This window comes from Dichotomopilus funicola (assembly GCF_033296635.1).
Source record: "Dichotomopilus funicola strain CBS 141.50 unplaced genomic scaffold C8A04scaffold_68, whole genome shotgun sequence".
NCBI lineage: Eukaryota > Fungi > Ascomycota > Sordariomycetes > Sordariales > Chaetomiaceae > Dichotomopilus > Dichotomopilus funicola.
In genome coordinates this window covers 129,859-148,215 of record NW_026944089.1, presented here as the reverse complement: position 1 = coordinate 148,215, position 18,357 = coordinate 129,859, and the positions used below count along the sequence as shown (strand labels likewise).

General features: G+C 53.7%; 6 protein-coding genes across 6 annotated transcripts; 3 read left to right on the top strand and 3 right to left on the bottom strand.

Moving 5' to 3' along the window:
* Positions 1–461: 461 nt before the first annotated feature.
* On the top strand, positions 462–1,729 carry C8A04DRAFT_14545 (RNA polymerase II holoenzyme cyclin-like subunit; the record flags this gene model as incomplete). The annotated part of the gene is made up of 2 exons (XM_062778142.1): positions 462–621; positions 735–1,729. 2 exons carry the CDS (start codon positions 462–464, stop codon positions 1,727–1,729), a joined length of 1,155 nt encoding a protein of 384 aa, XP_062634286.1.
* A 1,347-nt stretch (positions 1,730–3,076) lies between these two features.
* On the bottom strand, positions 3,077–3,955 carry C8A04DRAFT_31576 (uncharacterized protein; the record flags this gene model as incomplete). Its single annotated transcript, XM_062781796.1, has 1 exon — positions 3,077–3,955. One exon carries the CDS (start codon positions 3,953–3,955, stop codon positions 3,077–3,079), a length of 879 nt encoding a protein of 292 aa, XP_062634285.1.
* Positions 3,956–4,661: 706 nt separating this feature from the next.
* On the bottom strand, positions 4,662–5,675 carry C8A04DRAFT_39545 (uncharacterized protein; the record flags this gene model as incomplete). The annotated part of the gene is made up of 3 exons (XM_062784629.1): positions 4,662–5,109; positions 5,193–5,462; positions 5,590–5,675. The coding sequence occupies 3 exons, from the start codon at positions 5,673–5,675 to the stop codon at positions 4,662–4,664; spliced, it is 804 nt and encodes a 267-aa protein (XP_062634284.1).
* Positions 5,676–9,289: 3,614 nt separating this feature from the next.
* Positions 9,290–9,948, bottom strand: C8A04DRAFT_39544 (uncharacterized protein; the record flags this gene model as incomplete). Its single annotated transcript, XM_062784628.1, has 2 exons — positions 9,290–9,592; positions 9,673–9,948. 2 exons carry the CDS (start codon positions 9,946–9,948, stop codon positions 9,290–9,292), a joined length of 579 nt encoding a protein of 192 aa, XP_062634283.1.
* A 3,072-nt stretch (positions 9,949–13,020) lies between these two features.
* On the top strand, positions 13,021–13,653 carry C8A04DRAFT_31573 (autophagy-like protein 8; the record flags this gene model as incomplete). Its single annotated transcript, XM_062781795.1, has 3 exons — positions 13,021–13,110; positions 13,274–13,491; positions 13,590–13,653. The coding sequence occupies 3 exons, from the start codon at positions 13,021–13,023 to the stop codon at positions 13,651–13,653; spliced, it is 372 nt and encodes a 123-aa protein (XP_062634282.1).
* Positions 13,654–17,648: 3,995 nt separating this feature from the next.
* On the top strand, positions 17,649–18,082 carry C8A04DRAFT_14556 (uncharacterized protein; the record flags this gene model as incomplete). The annotated part of the gene is made up of 2 exons (XM_062778147.1): positions 17,649–17,772; positions 17,847–18,082. 2 exons carry the CDS (start codon positions 17,649–17,651, stop codon positions 18,080–18,082), a joined length of 360 nt encoding a protein of 119 aa, XP_062634281.1.
* Between the last annotated feature and the right edge of the window lie 275 nt (positions 18,083–18,357).

Here is an 18,357-nt window from a genome sequence, read left to right as displayed (position 1 = left end):
GGATGCTAGATTTGGGATCGATACCACAAGGAGGGCCAGGAAAAAGGCAGAATCTAGCTTAGTGAATCTTTAGTTAGCTATGCAGCACGTTCTAATCAAATAATATCAAAATGTTTGCACCTAATTAACTTGGTCCATCCTCGTCATGATATCGGAGACAAAAGGTCGCGATGAGTTGGTGAGAGCGCGATGTCGTCAAATTCCAGTGGACCGGGGTAACGACCCCTGAAAATATAGTGGGCCCACGCATGTTCAACGGCCCAATATTCCGACCACCGACCACGGATCATCCCGCTTTCATCATCAACATCCATCCATCCCATCGGGGTTACCACCCCCACCGCCCGCAAGCATGACAAATTGGGCAATCAGCTCTCCCCTCACCCTCCCCCGATGACCAGCGAGTCCAAGATAATCTCAGGGCACCCGGAAGCGGTCCGCGACGGGCGGAAGGGGCTCTAATGGCAGCCAACTACTGGGAATCCACGCAGCGCAAGCACTGGCAATTCACGAAGGACGAGCTCGCTGCTTTGCGCCAGCGCCTCGACGATGAAGACCCGGGACTCGTCCAGGTGTTTCCGCTCCCGCAGCTGCGCCATCTTAATATCTACTTTAACCAACGTATGGATACTGTCTCGTCTTTCGATATCGACGACCACTTTCAAATACCCGGCCCCTCTACCCCCAACGGCGCATAGAACCTAGCTAACAATCGGCGTTCACTCCTATCTTAGAAATCAACCGGCTCGGCAAGCGCCTCAACATCCGCCAGCAAGCCATGGCCACGGCCCAAGTCTATCTCAAGCGCTTCTACACCCGCACCCCGATCCGACAGACCAACCCCTACCTCGTCATCACGACCGCGCTGTACCTCGCCTGCAAGATGGAAGAATGCCCGCAACACATCCGGTTACTTACGCAGGAAGCGAGATCCCTGTGGCCATCAGACCTACACGGACACGACGCGGCTCGCGTCGGCGAATGCGAGTTCTCGCTCATCTCGGAAATGCAATCCCAACTCATCATCCACCAACCCTACCGCTCTCTGCTCGCCGTCCAGGACCAGTTCGCCCTCACCCACGAGGAGATGTCCCTCGCCTGGACAATCATCAATGACCACTACATGACCGACCTGCCGCTGTTGCACCCACCACACGTCGTGGCCTTCACAGCGGTGCTGCTAGCGCTTGTGCTCCGGCCAAGCCCGGGGAATGCCGCTGCCGCCGCCGCCGCTGCAGCCGCTGCAGCAGCAGGGGGTGCTAGTGGTGGAAACACAGGCAGCGCCGGAGCGGTTGCTGCCGCGGCGAATGGTTCCGGAATCGCGATGGCGGCAACGGCACTAGTCCAGGCGCAGGCCCAAGCCCAAGCCCGCGCCGCAGTCATGGGTGGTAGTGCTGGGGCGGGAGCAACATCGGGCTATGGCTCCCAAGGGTCCCAGCAGATGGGGTACTCCCAGGGGCATTCGCAAGGACACTCACAGGGGGGCGCCTCGCAATCACAGTCACAAGGCGACGTGCCCTTGGTCGAACCGAAGAAAGTGACCGACCCGCGGCTAGCCAAGGTCCAACGGTTCGCGGCCTGGCTGGCGGACAGTAACATTGACGTGGAGGCCATGGTCGACTGCACCCAGGAGCTTATATCGTTTTACGAGTGCCAGGAGCAGTACAACGATAAGCATACGCGGGAGCAGATCAGCCGGTTTGTCAAGGCGCGGAGTCTGGATAAGTGAGCGCTTGCTCTGGGGTCGAGAGAAAACTCCAACTCGCATAGATTGAGACAAAAGAGAGTCTGTTCTCTGCTAAGGGGCTGAAAACGCCCCGTAAACCCATCGCCACGCGGGGGTTCTGGTCGGGAACATACGGACACCGCGCCAATGCACCTCACCCTACACATACCGTCAGCCGAACATCCCAGGTCAGCTTCAACCCCGGGTCGCCCCAAGTGGAGGACATCGACCTGAGCAAGCCAGGAATACATACCCAAAACAAACCCCCCACCCACCCACATACACCTAAGCACCCGAGGCAACATCACAAGATGTGCACGGAAAACCCACCTACGCAGCGGATCTCAATCTAGATGAACCCAGAAGGAAAACGCAAACCAGGATAGAGCAGCTAAGGATGATGGAGCAGCTAAGGAGGATACATCAGCATAGGGAAACAGAACCTAGCAGACAGACAGACCATGGAAAGCAGAATAACCCACCAGATTTGATCAATACCAACACTCACCAGCACCAGTACCCATCATATTTCCTCACAATCACCCTTACCCAAACAACAAGCTATCCACAAAACCGACCTCCCATCCGCACATGATTATGTACCATCCCCCTCAAACAAGACACAACACCGGCAGCCTGCCCATCCGACGTGGGTTGTGCCCGTTCACGATGCGTTCCAACTACAGCTCAGTGCTGTCCTCACTGAACGGGATTCTACTTTGGGTGTATTCACGAACGAATAAAGAATGGCGCTGAAGACACTCAACAGCAGCAACTCTTTGCCTTTAGGCACAAAAATAATGTGATGAGCGGCCTTGCTCCGGTGCGTTTATGAGTACCTGTTTACGGTACCAAGGTGCATACCTACCAGACTTACCTTGCTGAAGCTAGAGGTTTAGCCACGATCAACATCCACAGAGGGGTCGCCCCATATATATTCAGGGGAAGGCAAACCCAGGGAGTTAGTTAACCAAAACATCTGAAGCACAATCCCTCAACGACTCACCCAGCCAGGCTGGAGTGGTGAATATTTCGCTGTGAATGGTGTAATTTTGGCTACATATACTACGCTTTTCGCCTCCTGTCGGGAGAATTACCCCCCTTGTTCTCTGGAAGCAATAAACCAACCAAATGCTCATCAGACGACAAGGTAACGCCTTGTTTCGGACCCAAACAGTCAACACTACTCCGACGCACCTTCTAGGGCCTTTCCAAACTTTTGAAGTCGCAAGCGGAGAAAAAAGACATCCAAGAAAGAGAACGAATCCCAACGCCAGCGAGACCGTATTCCCAAAATACAAAGAAGTGGCTGCCGAAGACATGCCCTATTACTCCCCCCCCCCTCCAGGACTAATCCATCACCTCCAACCCAGGTTCATTCACTGCGACCTCGTTTTTCGGGCTTGTGGAGGTTGGGGTATCAGGGCGAACGGCATATTTATCGACCGGCTTGGAGTACCGTTCGGGGTCATGTTTCATCGGCGGGGCCGGAAAAGGGGGCCCAGGGGGGGATGGTGGGTCATCGGGTTGTGCTAGGTTCGGGATGCCTGATGGCTTCGGGGTGGATGGCCCGGCCAAGCCAGCCGCCTCCTGCGCGTCCGCCAATGGTTTGAGGATAGTCTTCAGTTCGTTGGCTGCAAAGTGTGCCCCCTCTTTCTGCTCGGGCTCCGCGTCCTTGCGATCTCCCCGGTCTGCCGCTGGGGGTTGCTGGGGTTGGACGCTGGCCTCGCCTTTATCTTTAAATTGGTCAGGGGCGGCGGCCTGACTGATGACCTGGCTAACGGGCGTAGAGGCCGCGGGACTCTTTGGCACAGGGCGCGGGATGGAGGTGGGCTCTTCCACGGGCCTAGACTGGCCTCTCGATGAAACAGAGGCTTTCCGGGTCGGAGCCTCTGTCGGAGTCGGAACCGCTGCTGGAGTCAGGTCTGGAGTCAGAACCAAGGGTGCAGTCAGAATCGGGGCCACAGTCTGAGTAACCGCAGCCAGAGTCGGGGCTGCGGCCGGAGTTGAGACTCCCGGTTCCTGGCTTCCGGTCGTCTCCCAGAACGTCCCGGGGTTGGGTTCCGTGGGTCCAGGTGCGTTAGTCTCCGGGGCATAATCTGAGGGCTGCGAAGACGAGCGAGGGCGGGCGGCGATCCGGGCGGATCCGCGACGACGTATCGCCAGTCGCTCGTCAACGGTCGGCTTTGTGGCCGGTTTTGTGGCCGGTCTTGCTGGAGAATCAACCATGTCGAAGGTTGTGCGACAGAGCGAGGGATGATAAGAAGGCGATACTGTCGCTGGCGGTGGTTTGAGGTCGATGTGTATGTGGGATGTCGTCTAAGAAAGATAGTAAACGAGGAGAATAATGTGTGGAGGAAAAAGAATTGTACAAGGTTTGGCGGGGGGAAGTTAAGTACGGTAGATGAAGACCTTGAGAGACTGTGCTGTCACTTCCGTTGAAGAGGAGCAGAAGGGGGCATCCTTCCCAGGCTACATGACTGTCACGGCAGGCATTATGTGGACAGTAAATCCAACAAACTGCTCGAGGAAGGGACTAGAAGATAGACTCAGATTGCCCATGGAATTGAGATCTCGGAGTGTCGATGGGGGCTCCTTCCTATTCGAAATAAAGACTAGAGAATATAGCTCCGCCCTAAAACGCAGAAAGGGCGGGAAAGGGCAAAACGCAAGGCGAGTCCAAGGGCAATAAACATGCCCAGAACTAAATGCCATTCTCAACGAAGCCAGCGCCAAACGCCCAAGCCGCAAAGAGCGGTTCCGGTGATCTTGCCATATCCTCCGCCATGTAGGCATCAATGGACCATCGCTCTTCCACCGCAAGTCCTAACGCCTCCCAGACTTCCAAAAAGAATAGAATAGAATAATAGCCCCCTCTCTTCCCGTCATCCTCAGAAGAAGCCCCAAGATGATCGGTATATCCGAATAAACCCGGCTACGGGAGGAGCGAAGAGGTCGATCCGTACTCCTCGTCCTCGGTCTTGACCCCCGGCTGCTGCGGATCTATAGCCCGCTCATGGAACTCAGAGCGAGGCTTGATAGTCATGCGCGGCACGTTCTGGCCCATGGCCCAGCCGAAAGTGCCCAGCAAGTCCAGCATCTCACACCCGATGTCGCTGTTGGCCTGCAGTACCGACTTCCAGGACTTCGGGAGACCCGCGGCCGTGTGGTGCTTGCTGAACATGTGGAAGAGCATGTGGGCGGCCAGGAAGCGGCGCATCGGCGTGCCTTCGGTCGTGTTGGAGAAAAGATAGGTGACGTCGGCGATGTCGGGGGCGCGGTGGCTGTCGTTGCCCGGGCCGAAGTAGCCGTGCAAGACGTCGACGACGGCGTTGCGCACGCCGGTAATGCCGAAGGTACCGCCCATGACATAGACACCGAGACTGTAGAGGTGGGCGTATGTTGGTTAGCAAAGCAGAGATTGTCCGCGGTGGTGGGTTGACATGATGATGGCGATTGAGCTTACTAGTCACGAACGGAGTGGGTGAGACCGTCCGGAGGAAGGTATCGAAAGTTGCGAGGGCCTCCCGACGGCACAAAGGCCGTTCCGTACAGCCAGCGGATGAAAATTGCAAAGAGACGCGGGTCCTCCCGAGGGAGTCTCATCTCAGTGACGTTCTCTTGGGCGAAGTGGCTACGGAAGAACTCTGATTGGGAGACCAGAAGCTTCTCGTGGACGGTCCAGCGCTTCTCCTGGTACCCAACGATGACGGTGACAACCTCATCTGTCAGCCAGCTAAAGTGAAAGGTATCGATGTTAGCTGTTAGCGTTGTCCAGCGGCGGTTGTGACCCTCATCAGATCTCAGGCTCAAAGGCCCGAGATCCTGCAAAATGCAATGGCTTGAAAGACCCGTTTACGTACCCGTCAGTAGCCTGATTGTTGTTTCCCACGGCCTGCGAGTCCACGGGGGCCGACTGTACACGTTCGCGATAGTTGAAGTTGGTCATTTTTGCTGTAGACTGCCCAAGAAGTCAGTTACCGTGACCAACCAAATGCCCCCGCAGCGAACAAATAAATGAGAAGGGGAAGGGGTAAGCCATAGGGAGAAGAAATAGATGGATATACTACTTACGATTCTTTTAAGGTATTTTAATCGATTCAACGTGCTCTAACGATGCCAGTCAGTGAAGTTGCCGGTGATGCTGGGGTCGCGAGAGCGAATTGCAGAACTGTGGGACGGGTAGAAGGGAAAATTAGAATTGGAGGAGGGGTAGAGTAGAAATAGAAGCTTTCAATGGAGCCCTTGGAGACGGGAAGGAAGCGGTCACTTCAGATTCTCGGTATGTGTTTGCATTGTGATGGTTTGCCGGCCACGCCGGCGAGGGTATGAACATCGAAGCGGAGACAGGCCCGGACAGCGCCGAGAGACCGGGGCGAGAGTGGGAGGAAGGGACAGTGAGGAGGCTACCTCAAAGCTGATTGTTGTTGTTGTTGTTGTTGTTGTTGTATGGGACAAGATGCTAAAGAGCCACATCGTTCCCCAGAGAGCCAATCCTGAGCTCGACCACCTTGGTGTCCTTCAATAGTGTTTGCAAAACACCAGAGGCTGAGAGAGTATTCTCACAACGGTGTGATCCGAGTCACACTCACCAAATTACCCGTCAACAGAACATTGTCTTTGAAATATACCCTCATGGTATGAACCTAGAGGCCCATTCTTACCTCAGAATCAACTTGATTAAGCACTATTACACGAGACCATCTTACAGTCCAGACGGGAGGTGAAAAGCATAATATTGAGATCTTCTCCTTATTCTTGACACGGCCTTTGACATTATATTTCCATTGAATGTGGACCACAAAGCGGTGTCAGGCATACAATTGTTAGGTAGTGAAGCCTTTTGACCTCCTCATCATACTGCCTCGCATATTGACTCACACCAGGGAGGCGGTGTCCGCTAGCGAACTGATTTGTTCCATCAACTCCATGCTGGGGGCACATGAGAAAACCAAACCATAAATCACAAAAGGAAACGGGAAATGTGACATACTTCCTTTAGCTCCTAGCATAATCCCACCAGTACACGTTGTAATACAAGATACAACTCCTCATCTGACTTCTCTTAGAGTGTACCCAGAATAACACATTATAAAAACATGTCCACACATGTCTACCCCTAGGAGATCGAGTGTTGACTTGGGAAAATGTGAGGAACTGGCCCTATGGCGGAATGCAGATAGGCGTTTATTATGTTAATTGAGAAAGCTTGCAGAAAGAGAACTACTTGGGGTTGTGCCTTGCTCATGGCTCCTTATATCCTGATGTCCCTCCCCCCCCTGATGTGCGCGCTCAGGGGTCGGGCACCTCGAGCTCCACCTCCGAGCCGGGTCCGGGACAGCCCCGGCTCGCGAGTGCCTCGGGAGAGGGACGGCCCCGCCACGTCAACCCAAGGCCATCGGCCACGATCCAACACGACTGCTCATGGCCCTAGGCCTGAGCCCTTGACAGAAAACGTGAATTAAGTGTCAACTCTCGCCACCGGAGTTAGAACCACTCGAATCATAATATATTCGATAGCCAACGTCGGAAGGTATATTCAAGAAATGGACGAAAAATACACGAAGACTTCAGTGAATACTAAATATATGACAAGTGGTGTGTTTAATATACTCAGCAAATTAGATTTGCCAAGGTAGCAAGTACATGGTTTATTACAATAAACACGGCACAATTTGATCAAAACAAACTCTCTCCTAAACCATTCCCCTTCCGTAGTTGTTTCATAAATACTGCACAATAGCTACAGGACAGGTAGCCCAATATCAAGACAGAAAAACAACATCCATATGTCCATATATAGAGCCCTGAAAACATGAATTTATGAATCAAGAGGCTGTGTAGGAGCGCATGTTTCATTCCGGATCTACTCGTCACACAGACGCACACACACACTGCAGGGACGGCTATGAGTTGAAATTGTTTTGCTTTGTTTGCTTGCTTGCTTCGATATCGTGGCATACAAAAACACCCGCCCCGCTGCCGCCCTCAGACAGACAGAAGGGTAGGGAGCTAAAAACGGGGAGAATGAGGCTCGTAGGAGAAGCGTAGTGGGAGGAGTCTCATCTCCCGCCACCACGCAACCCGCCGAACCTCATCTCCCAAACCGGCAACCCAGGAATTTGCGCCGAGTAATAATGTTGCTTGTAGAAAAACACCACAGCCCAGTCCAATCAACCAGCTAACCGGCCATCTGATGGCCCCAGAACAAACCGAACCGAACCGAACCGAACCCCAACAGACCTGACTGGTGAGTGTGGTAAGACTCCAACAACAAGCAACGCACTGTAACGCGGCAACGCTTCCCCGAATGTCCCAAATGCTTTGCCCAACCGAGCCCCAAACATAAAAGATAAACGGCTGTGTACGCGCGATAAAGGAAGCCTCCAAGAGCAGCAAACACCTTGGAACCCCAAGCAAGAAATGCGAACGCGTCCACTCCCCTGCCACCAGTTTCCGCCGTAAACCATATCCGAGATGCAGCCCCCTAGAAAATCCTGACAGAAAATAAAAGGGATATAAAAGCAGGAGGCGGGCCTCCGACCCGCCTCTCCAACAAACCCATGATACAGTGAAGCCAGATGGAACATTGGACAAGAGAAGAAAAAAAAACACAAGGGAGATATCAACCAACTCCTCAACCAGCCGCCAGCAACCGTCCGCAGAACCAATCCGGAAATACCAGCACTCTGAACCCGGACAACAAAACGCAACAATGTCTTTGGCAGTCCGCCCCTATATGCCGGAAAATATTGGCCCATGTAGTAGCCCCCAAGAAGATCGAGAACACCAAGGTTGCAACAAACAAACACCGCCCCCGACCGTTCCTATCCACCGACAAGTCGCTCTATATGTCCATCCTCTTTTTCTTTGCCTTTGCTGAAGTCATGGAACCGTGACCCATAAGACTTTTGCATCGTTGAAATAGGAAAGTCGCCGTTTCCGTAATAATGATGAGAGAAGAGCACACGCAGAACACCAAGTTATGGTATCGCAAGGAAACAGGAAAAGCAAACCCGCCAAAAAAAAACTCCGCCGTGAGACGCCGATGCAAAAAAGCTGGCTTCATGAGGATGCAAAACCACCGTGGAAAACGCCCATTGCGCAATAGTCGATAATAGATCGCAGCTCTCAATCTTTCGAGACCGAGGCACCGCTTCCGAAGATCATGTTGTTTTTTGTTGTTTTAGACACAGGTATCGATTAGTCTTTTATCGCCGCCGAGGAAATCCAAAATCTTTGTCGTGGTGAAAAGAATGTTCAATATGTCGGTCAAGGGGATATTTTGTACAGGTGGGTGGGTATCGTGGAGTTGACAAGAAAGTCGAGGATCCAGTCGACCTTGAGGGAGAAGTTATGTTGTCGCCCGCGCCTGCCAGAGGGAGGTAGGTGGTAAAAAAAGAGAATCGATGCCTGCTACTTCGGGGATGTCGGTGCCCGCCAAGATGAACAGCTGTAGAATGAGCGAAAGCACACGGTGATCATACACTCCTGATCACATCGGTGACGGCGGCTCTAGGTAAGCTAATCTCGTCGCGCCGCGGGAGCGAGATGTCAGCCACCTTACCACCGCCGGCCGACGGGCTGTTGCATCCTGGCGGGTGACACCGAGGGAGGCGGGCTAGACATGGAAACACCGGTAGCAGGGTTGACGATGGGAATGGCGTTGCGAGCGCGGGTCGCAGAAGGCTGGTGTAGTTTCAGGCCGGCGTGTTGGCTTTGATACGAAGGCGGGATGAAGGCAGGCGACGAGGAGTGCAACGTAAAGCCCGACGCGACCTGGGTGGGCTGTTGAGTGGGAGAACCTTGCGGCGAGTTGCTCGCCAATGAGGACCGCTCGGACGAGGAGCTGTGAATCGAGACAAGCTTTTGGGGGCGCAAATGTCAGTTCTGATGTGGACCAATCAAAGTAGTGCCGGTCCCTCGAGGACTGCGAAGAGACTCACATCGCTCTCGGTCAGCAAGCCCGGGCAAAACTCCATGTCGTCCTCGAGATCAAACGAACGGCCAGCCTCAAAGCGCACGCGGAAAGCGGAGAGATTGGCGGTCTCGGTCAACTCCTTCATACTCCTAACACCCCGAAATTGTTTTTGCGGATTTTGAGCCACTGATAGCCTGGGTGCGCGGCGATTCCGGCCCCCATGGTGGTTGTGGGATACGGCCGCAGCCGTGGCCGGCGTTGGGTGTTGTTGGTGGGCGCCGAAGTGATAAAATGCAGACATTATGATTGGCAAACCGACAGTGCGATGCAGCGAGATGTTGAAGCCGTCTTGAAAACGGTTGGGGTTTGTAACAAGGAAGTGTGGCGCGGCTTCAGTGTTTGATCGGACCAGTCGGAAGGGTAAACAAACGGGGAAAAAGCTTTTGGTTGAACGGAGAAGCAACGGCGTTGAGCTGTGTTGATTGTGAAAGGGGAGCTAGTTTGTCAAAGATGCGTCGGTGGTCGTGGTGTGGTCGCCTCGTGGTTTTGGAGAGGGAAAGCAATTTTGTGGTGGTATTTTGGTGGGACGTGGGGATGGGGAAGGTGAAGGTAAAAGTAGGAGAGAGGCGAGGGAAAGAGGGACAAGTCGGAGCGGGCGAAGGGTTGGACAAACGAAGGTGGTGGGGGGGCACGACTAGGGTCACGCTAATGCAAGAGAGAGGCAGGACCCCGGGCGAACACAACACTCACCTGCTCCTCGCACTGGCCACTCTGGGTGTGGGCTGGGTGGCAAGGCCGGACGCAAAAGCGGGCCCGGACCGGGCTCTATTGGATGGCCGATCCTAAGCTAGGCCAGAAACGGGCTAAGGCGCTGGACCTGCTGTCGTGTAATTTTGGGCCTGGCAAATTCACCAGCAACCAGTGCTCGAAACGGCGTGGAGGGTGCTGGTTCACTGGTTTCTGGTTGGGAGCTGCAGGTGCTGTTGAGGCGCTGTTCCTGCAAAGCCGACAGGAGGCCATGCAGCGACGGAAGCTCCACTGCCCACTCCCTAACCACAATTGTCACCCGACGTGGCCCGAGAGGATGATGGCGGCGCCGCTCGTGAAGACCTCCATTCGCGGGATTGATGTGAGAACCGGTGCGATTTTTACGTATCTTGTTCATCAATGCTCAATCTTGCGAGTGCTCGTCGTCCGATTTCTATCGCTACCCTCATTTTACTATGGACCTCGTCCGATTTCATCGCACGGTGGTTGCACTCAAAGATCGATCATTACCTAGCTCGAGGCGCAGTTCAATCGCTCAGGAGAACATCCATAGTTGTATCGGGTTCCTCCTAACTACCCTCCACTACACATACACGTAGTATAGATTCGACGGGAGCCCAGGCGTGGAGGAATGCTTGCCCTAGTTCGCCTGGGTCTCGTGGGCGGCAGTGAATGCACTCAGGCGCCGGGAATGATGAAACTGACGCTCTCCCGGCCAATTGGCCAGACGGTGGTTCGAGATGCATGATCGCGTCCAGCCGTGTGGCTTGCAGAGAGGGGCCCGAGGGCCTTGAAGATCAGTCGGGTCCAGCCTTGTGGCGGGACTGCCGCCCGAGAGACCATGACTGGCTGGAACTCAAACATGTTGAGACCTTGAGGACCGAAAATAACGGCCAGCGGGCGGTAATGGGCAGGAATGGGGTACCTGTGTGAACGGTTACGACCCATTACCTGTATCGAAATACGCGGAATGTTACATCAGTCCTCCGAACAAGGCCAGGCGTGTGGCTCGGCGGTGACTCCACAAATAAACCTTGGTTTGGGCATCCCGTTTTGTCCGAAAAGAGAGCTTGCGCATCCCGCCGATCCCAGGGACAAGCTCCGGGCCCTCAATTGAGGGGACTGGTGATGACAGAGCCGGCCACAGTCAGTGGGGGATGGGCTCTTCCGAGCGTCATAGTCTCTCGACCTCGACTGATTTCGAGACTCGCGATGGCTTCGTATCCAAGGATGAGTGACGGTCCGCTCCGACGCGGTAACATTGTACTGTGTAATCTCCCCCTGCGTCAGCATACAGGCTCGGCGCTCGGTTGGCGGGTCGCAAGCGTCTAGATTAGATTGAAAGCCGCCTGGGACGATGCGTCATTGGCCTTTCTCATCGGCCTCCTTGAGCAACTGGGAATGCGGTGGCAGCGCAGTCAGCTCCTCAGTCGGCTTCGCTCGCCATGCGGACGAGCCGTCGGGTTCGACTCAAGAACTCTACCGCGGCTTCGAGAACCTTAATAACCTTAACTCTGATAAGCTACAGATATCAAATAAACGGGATCTAGTTACCTTATGATCTTTTCTGTTTGTCTCGCGACCCTCTTCTAGAGAACATTCCAGCAAGATCAATTTGTGCGCCTTTTTTGAGGTTGAGAGCCGCGTCAGGAAGGAACCTGAGCAGGAAAATACCTTCTGATTAGTAGTGGCTCAGCTGACAGGCCTGGAAGGGGGCAAAACTCAAGCTTGAGATCGCAGGAAAGATTCCTACGTGGTGGCTAATCGTGTTCTTCAATATCAGAAAGAGGGCGGGCGTCGTATCTTGGATAAAAGTGGGTATCAAGAGAAGTGGTCGACGCAAGTATCCCCGGAATGAATCGAAAATCTCCACTTTATCGCTGTTTGAGGGTGGAATATCATAGTAGTGTATTGTGTTTCTGGTTGTGTAACATCTGTTGGGCGCAAGTGTGATTAGGTGAGCGCAGTGAGGTAGGTCTTCTTGGTGTTTCTATTGAAGGGGTCGGATGACAAAGTCACGTTCTCAATCTTGCACCAGCAGCTCCATTTCAAGAAGAGGTCAGAGACGTGTATAGGTAATTTTAGCCTGGAGACACGTCAGAGACGCTCTTGAGCAGCATCGAGGTAAACGACCATTTTGCCCACGGATCTGAGCCTGGTGAACAAGAGCAGCAGCTGAGTCCTCCCGCACAGCCCATGTGAACATTTCCCCGTCTGATTCATGGCGGCCCCAAGCACGCTAAACCTAAACCGGCCAGGTACTGGGGTACCTCCCTCCCCATTCAGTCATCGGGCCAGCCCCGCCTCCACCAACCGCCCAAGCGTTTATCAAGGCTCCAGCCTACGCAACCTCCGCCCGACGTCAACCTCTTCCCCAACAACCATAAACCCACCAGCTTCCTCTTCAAAGACGGTACGCTCACCATCCATCACCTTGCTTGCGAGCGCCGCCGCGCCGATGGCATTTCAATACACATACTCTGAATGAATGAGTCTCCGCCGCTGACACGCAGCCCCTCCCTTGTTTGCAGGCATCATCGAGAATACAGCGCTCCGCATCGCATTTCTTAGTCCACCAGCACGATAACCCTTCACAACCGTCAAAATGCGCAGCAAGTTTAAGGACGAGCACCCCTTCGAGAAGCGCAAGGCTGAGGCCGAACGCATCCGCCAGAAGTACTCCGACCGCATTCCTGTAAGTCGACTGAGTTGTATAAGGGCGGTGAGGACAGGCCGTCGGCAGCGGCCCCGGCGAACCCCGCCGTGCCGCCCACCCGGTTGTTTGCCTTCATGCCTCGTCCACCCAAGCCATCAAGATATTCTAGTCAGCAGCGCTAACGCATATATGTGCCCTCCAGGTCATCTGCGAGAAAGTCGAGAAGAGTGACATTGCGACCATCGATAAGAAGAAGTACCTTGTCCCGGCAGATCTCACCGTGGGCCAGTTCGTTTACGTGATCCGTAAGCGAATCAAGCTCTCCCCGGAGAAGGCCATCTTCATCTTCGTTGACGAGGTCCTGCCGCCTACTGCCGCCCTCATGAGCAGCATTTACGAGGAGCACAAGGATGAAGACGGGTGAGTACTTTCCCCAGGGATTCTGCGGAATCTACCCTCTCACGCGGCAAAGTGTTGTTGTGCACAAGACCGACTAACACGACCATTCTTTTACGCAGGTTCCTTTACATTACTTACTCGGGCGAGAACACTTTCGGGCAACTTCAAGAGTGTGCCGAGTGACGGATTTTCCAATATTCTTGCATTTTCTCGATGAGTTCGCGGCGTTTTCGGCTAGGGATCTGGGACAACACTCAAATGAAGGAAGAAAGCAGGTCTACCGACCTACATATAAGCAAACGACCCCCGAATGGGACGCTTTCTCAGTGCTATGGCCCAACGGAACACAATTACCTCTACGTAGTGCTTAGTCAACCCTTTATTTAAATTCCTTCGGGTTAATACCTGGTATTCATTATTGTACAATGGAATATCCAACCTTCGACGTTGATAATATTGAGACCGTGCACACTTAGGTCTTGGCCACCTGTTAGCCCGGCAGTTGGATCGTCAATGCGAGCTAGCAGATGGATAACGGTGATCTGGAGACCGACAGGACGGAGCAGATAATCGTGGTAGATTTAGACGTCCCCCGGAGTGTCCAGGAGGCTAGAGGATGGCAGCAGTTATACTTCGTACGGATATACATAGTACCTTGTGCTTCGGTGGGGCGTGCATTGCAAGGCTGACCATGACATGCTCAAGACCGCCTATAACCCGGCCATCACGGCGATCCTGCCGTGGGGCCCCTTGGGCCTTCAAGGCGTCTTGTCACGTAAAAGTATGAAATCTTGCTGCGGTTGAACAAAAAGAGCCTGTATATGCTTCTTTAATGATATTTCGGGTCCGCCTGGGCGTATCTTGAGTGGTGCAGCTGGCATGCCAATATTGTGTTACGTGCTTGTTTCCTCAAACGATCACGATCTCGAAAGGGGATGGCCCTGGTACTGTTACCAGCAGTAGTATTGCTAGTGCCTTATCTGATCGGCTACTCTACACTAAACAAAACAAACAGCAGGGAGTCTCCGATACACTACATCGTATCCCGGGGTCGCCTTGTCGATGCGGATCGAAGCTGTCACCAAAACGGGAAAACCGGAACAACCCCCACTCTTCCGAGACAGGTGCTTGAGTGAGGTGGGATGACGATGGAATGCAGAGTGTTACCATCGTGGCTCGCTCGGCAGTCCACCATCGCGTCCTCCCGCCCGTCATCCGATGCAAAATCCATGCCGTCGGAGACCCGCCGACGGTTCTGCATACCAATCAAACCTTCCTTTGTAGCTCTTTTCCGAAGGGCAAGGCCGAAAAGGGAGTCGGAGGAGGTTGTCAACAACTCCGGGTAGTGTATGCCTTCATGCCTGAAGTGGGGCCAGTACTTCGTCTACTTGACTAAAATAGCTCGGTCAACAGCGGGATTGGCACAAATAACCAGTCGCTTGGGGAGAGCCTCGATGGAACGGGGCCATCATCTTAACCGAATCTGGGCTTCGCTAGTCAGGTCGTCCCGCGGATGCTGCAGGGGAACCAGAAGGACAGGAGAGAGGGGCTGTTTTCGAGGGGTTGAAACGTTGACACCCGGCACGCCTTGCCCTGGAAATCTGCCTGCTTCCCCAAGAGCTGGAACCGAGTGTTTCGAGAAGAGGGGGAAATACACTTCACGGCGCGCCAGGTAGTTTTGAAAACCACAAGACCGTCCCAGATCAATGCACGTTGGCAAGAAACCCGAGACACCTCGCATTGGGCGGTTCAGAACCGATCACCACTGTCAAAAGTACCGAGATGCAGCCAACAATCAATCCCCCAACACACTTACAGGCGCCGGCCCTCTGACGGCTGTCAACCTATCTTCAGGTGACAGTCACCTTCTGAAGACAAACGATCCACAAGTGCCACAACGATGTTCCCGGCTGAAGCGAAAACTGTGCCTTTTTCGCTTGATAGCACCGAGTCATGGGAGCCATGCAGTCATTGGTCAGGTGGTTAGCCAAGCAGGCAGCTCGAGGCAGCGCAACAATTGAAGTCACGGCCTCGTCTCATCGAAAGTTGCACATTCCCACAGTGCGGAAGAGCACCGCTGAGGCCGTGAATCTACTACACGTGGTAGGATCTCGCGATTGAATTTTATCGTCGCATTCCTTTTGCCACTGCTCATCCATAAGCTCATATCTTCGAGTCCCGTGATTGCCGGACGCCACCAGTTGGTAGAACTCGGAGTGACGAGGTGGCCACTGTCTTGGTTCAATTTCTGTGCGTTGGGATGCCTACCGAGGGTGGTTTATCGAGGATAGATTCTAGCTTGGTTTACATGTCAAGATACCATTTTCCAGAGTTCAACTCCCAAACCTTCGGGTTGCCGTGGAGTCCCCCCCCCAAAAAAAACCCCCAAAAAGGAAAAATACCAGCCGATCTTCCATTTTCTTCCTCCCATTCTTCTCCTCCTCCCATCCTCCTTTATTTTCGTCTTTTTTTCTTCCCGTTAGTCTTCACGTCATTTTCAGGAAGAAACCTTCTGGCCAATACCTTGAGAGTTACTTGGTCCCATCATGCATGAGCCATATGGTAGCCACTGCATCACTCTGTGCGGGAGCAACTCTTCGTAGCCAATGAGATCCGACGGAAGTGGGAAGAGATGGAATGCGGCGGGAGAGGGAGGTCACACTCCCACACACACCGCTCTTTGAACAGAGAGCGAACAAGTGTGTGCGAACAAAGTCGGCTTCCGCTAGGTGCGCCCAATGTGAACAATTGAATCCCAAATATCCTCATTCTACGCCTCAAGGCAACACCCACTCACAGCTCAACTCCGGGTTGGAAGAGAAGTGGGGAGGTTTTCATGGCGATTCGCCCCAAGGTCTACTGGTCTGCTGAACGAGCTAGGTTTTCTTCTTCCCTCAGCCTCCTCTTCAACGCCACCAAGATGCATGGAGCCTCATCAAGCTCTTCTCCCCTGCTGCCTTTTTTGCTTCTTCCCCAGATGACTGCAAGAGCTTCGCCGAGTCAGTGCGGCGGGCGCATCGTCATGCCGCCCCAGTTCGACGAACAGGGCCGAAAAGGCGGGGGAAGGAAGAGAAGGGGCTGCAACAAGATGACGGAGACCCTGGTCGATGAGCGGTTCAGCTGCCGGAGGCCGCAGGCAAGGCGAAACTGCCGGCTGACCCTTCAGGGTGGCCTTGGCCGTCAACAACCCCCCTGGCTTTTTCGAAAGCTCCGTATCGTTCTCGAAGTCTCGGCGTGTAATTACATACAATTCCGGAAGCAAATGACGGGTGGGGTCGGTGGCCTCTTCGGTGTTTCCGGCTTTCGAATCCAAACTGTCGCCGGACCTTTCGGAGATTCTCGGCGGACATTTTCTAAAATGAGCGGAATTTGCGCCGACGACGAAGAGAGATGAGCTTGACGCGCAATTTTACAACCGCCCCTCCAAACCCCGTGAAAAGTGCCCGAGCTCGGCATTTCGCCTGTGAAACCTGGCTCCCTCCCCTAAATGCCCCGCAAATAACTCAACCGCGCTTGCCTCGGAGATATCACAGTTGCCAGGCTCAATGTTGCGGCCAACTCGGGTCGAAATTTACATGAACTCGCAGTACCTAATTGGATGACTGGATTAGAGAGTCCAAATATTAGCACGGAGTGGTACGGATAGAGAGGCACGCTTGCTCTCGTCTCGTAACCACTTGACTCGCTCTCCAAGCGGGGATCTGCTCGTTTGTTCAACTCGAGTTCCGTCAGGCCCAAAGGTGTAACCAAGCTTGCCAAGCTACCTCATGGCAGATGTTCGAGAGATGAAGCCGCTGGAATGGAACAGAACCTGACAAAATTGACTCCCCTCTACATTTCTCGCTGCGACGCTCATCCACCGCGTTTGCTGGTAACCGAGGCGACCCGCAGAAGTGCGTCGTCTGCAACAGTGACGTCATCATCCGTTCCGACCTGGTGTCAACCCCTCCACTTGACAGAAAAGTTGCCATAATATCTTGCTTCCATTGACAATGACAACTTAAGAATTTTATATCCTACTCGGGCCTGTAGAAGTCAAACTTTCCAATCCATCAATTGACAAAAATACTGCCAATTGGGATCTAAACCACCACCGCCACTAACAAACCAACATCCATCACTACTATACCTCCTTTCTCAATACCACGAACAAAAACAACTTCTTCGACAACCACACAATGTCTGCCCGCTCACTCCTCAACTCCGCCTCCAAGGCCCTCCGCCCCTCCATCCTCACCCAAACCGCCACGCGCAGAACCATCTCCCAAACCCCCCGTCTCCTCCTCAAAGAATCCGCCTCCTGTACGCCCCCTCCCCCTTTTTTTTTCCCTCCTCCCTCCCCCAAACCACACCAATAACTAACCCCCAACCCACAGCCGACCCCAACGCCTCAAACTACGAGCACCATAAACAAGACTCCCTCTCCAAGCAGAAAAAGGGCCAAGGCCATTGGAAGCCCGAGCTGGCGTCGGTGAGCGAGGAGAGCGTGAAGGCGGACCGAATGGCGCCTGAGGAGGCGAGCGAGGCGGCTATGAAGAGGCTGCAGGAGCAGACGAAGGGACGGGCGGAGGAGACGAGTAAGAAGGGGACGAGTATGCGGGATGGGTTGTAAGAAGGGGGGGTTATCATTGGGCTAGTTGCTGGGTTGTAAGACTGGGCTTTTTTTGTTGTCATCGGAAAAAAACTGCCTCGAGGCACGAGGCTTTGGGAGGTGGGGGACGCATTGTATATATTAGTTGTGGACCTGAGACGACCGTCTGTCTGATGGGTTCATTGTGTCATTTCGTCGGTAGTTAAATACAGGCAGGAATGCAGACAAAGGGCGTTACAGAAACTTATCAATTGGTAGCCAACAGACATGGCGATTGCTATCGGGGTGTACTCAGC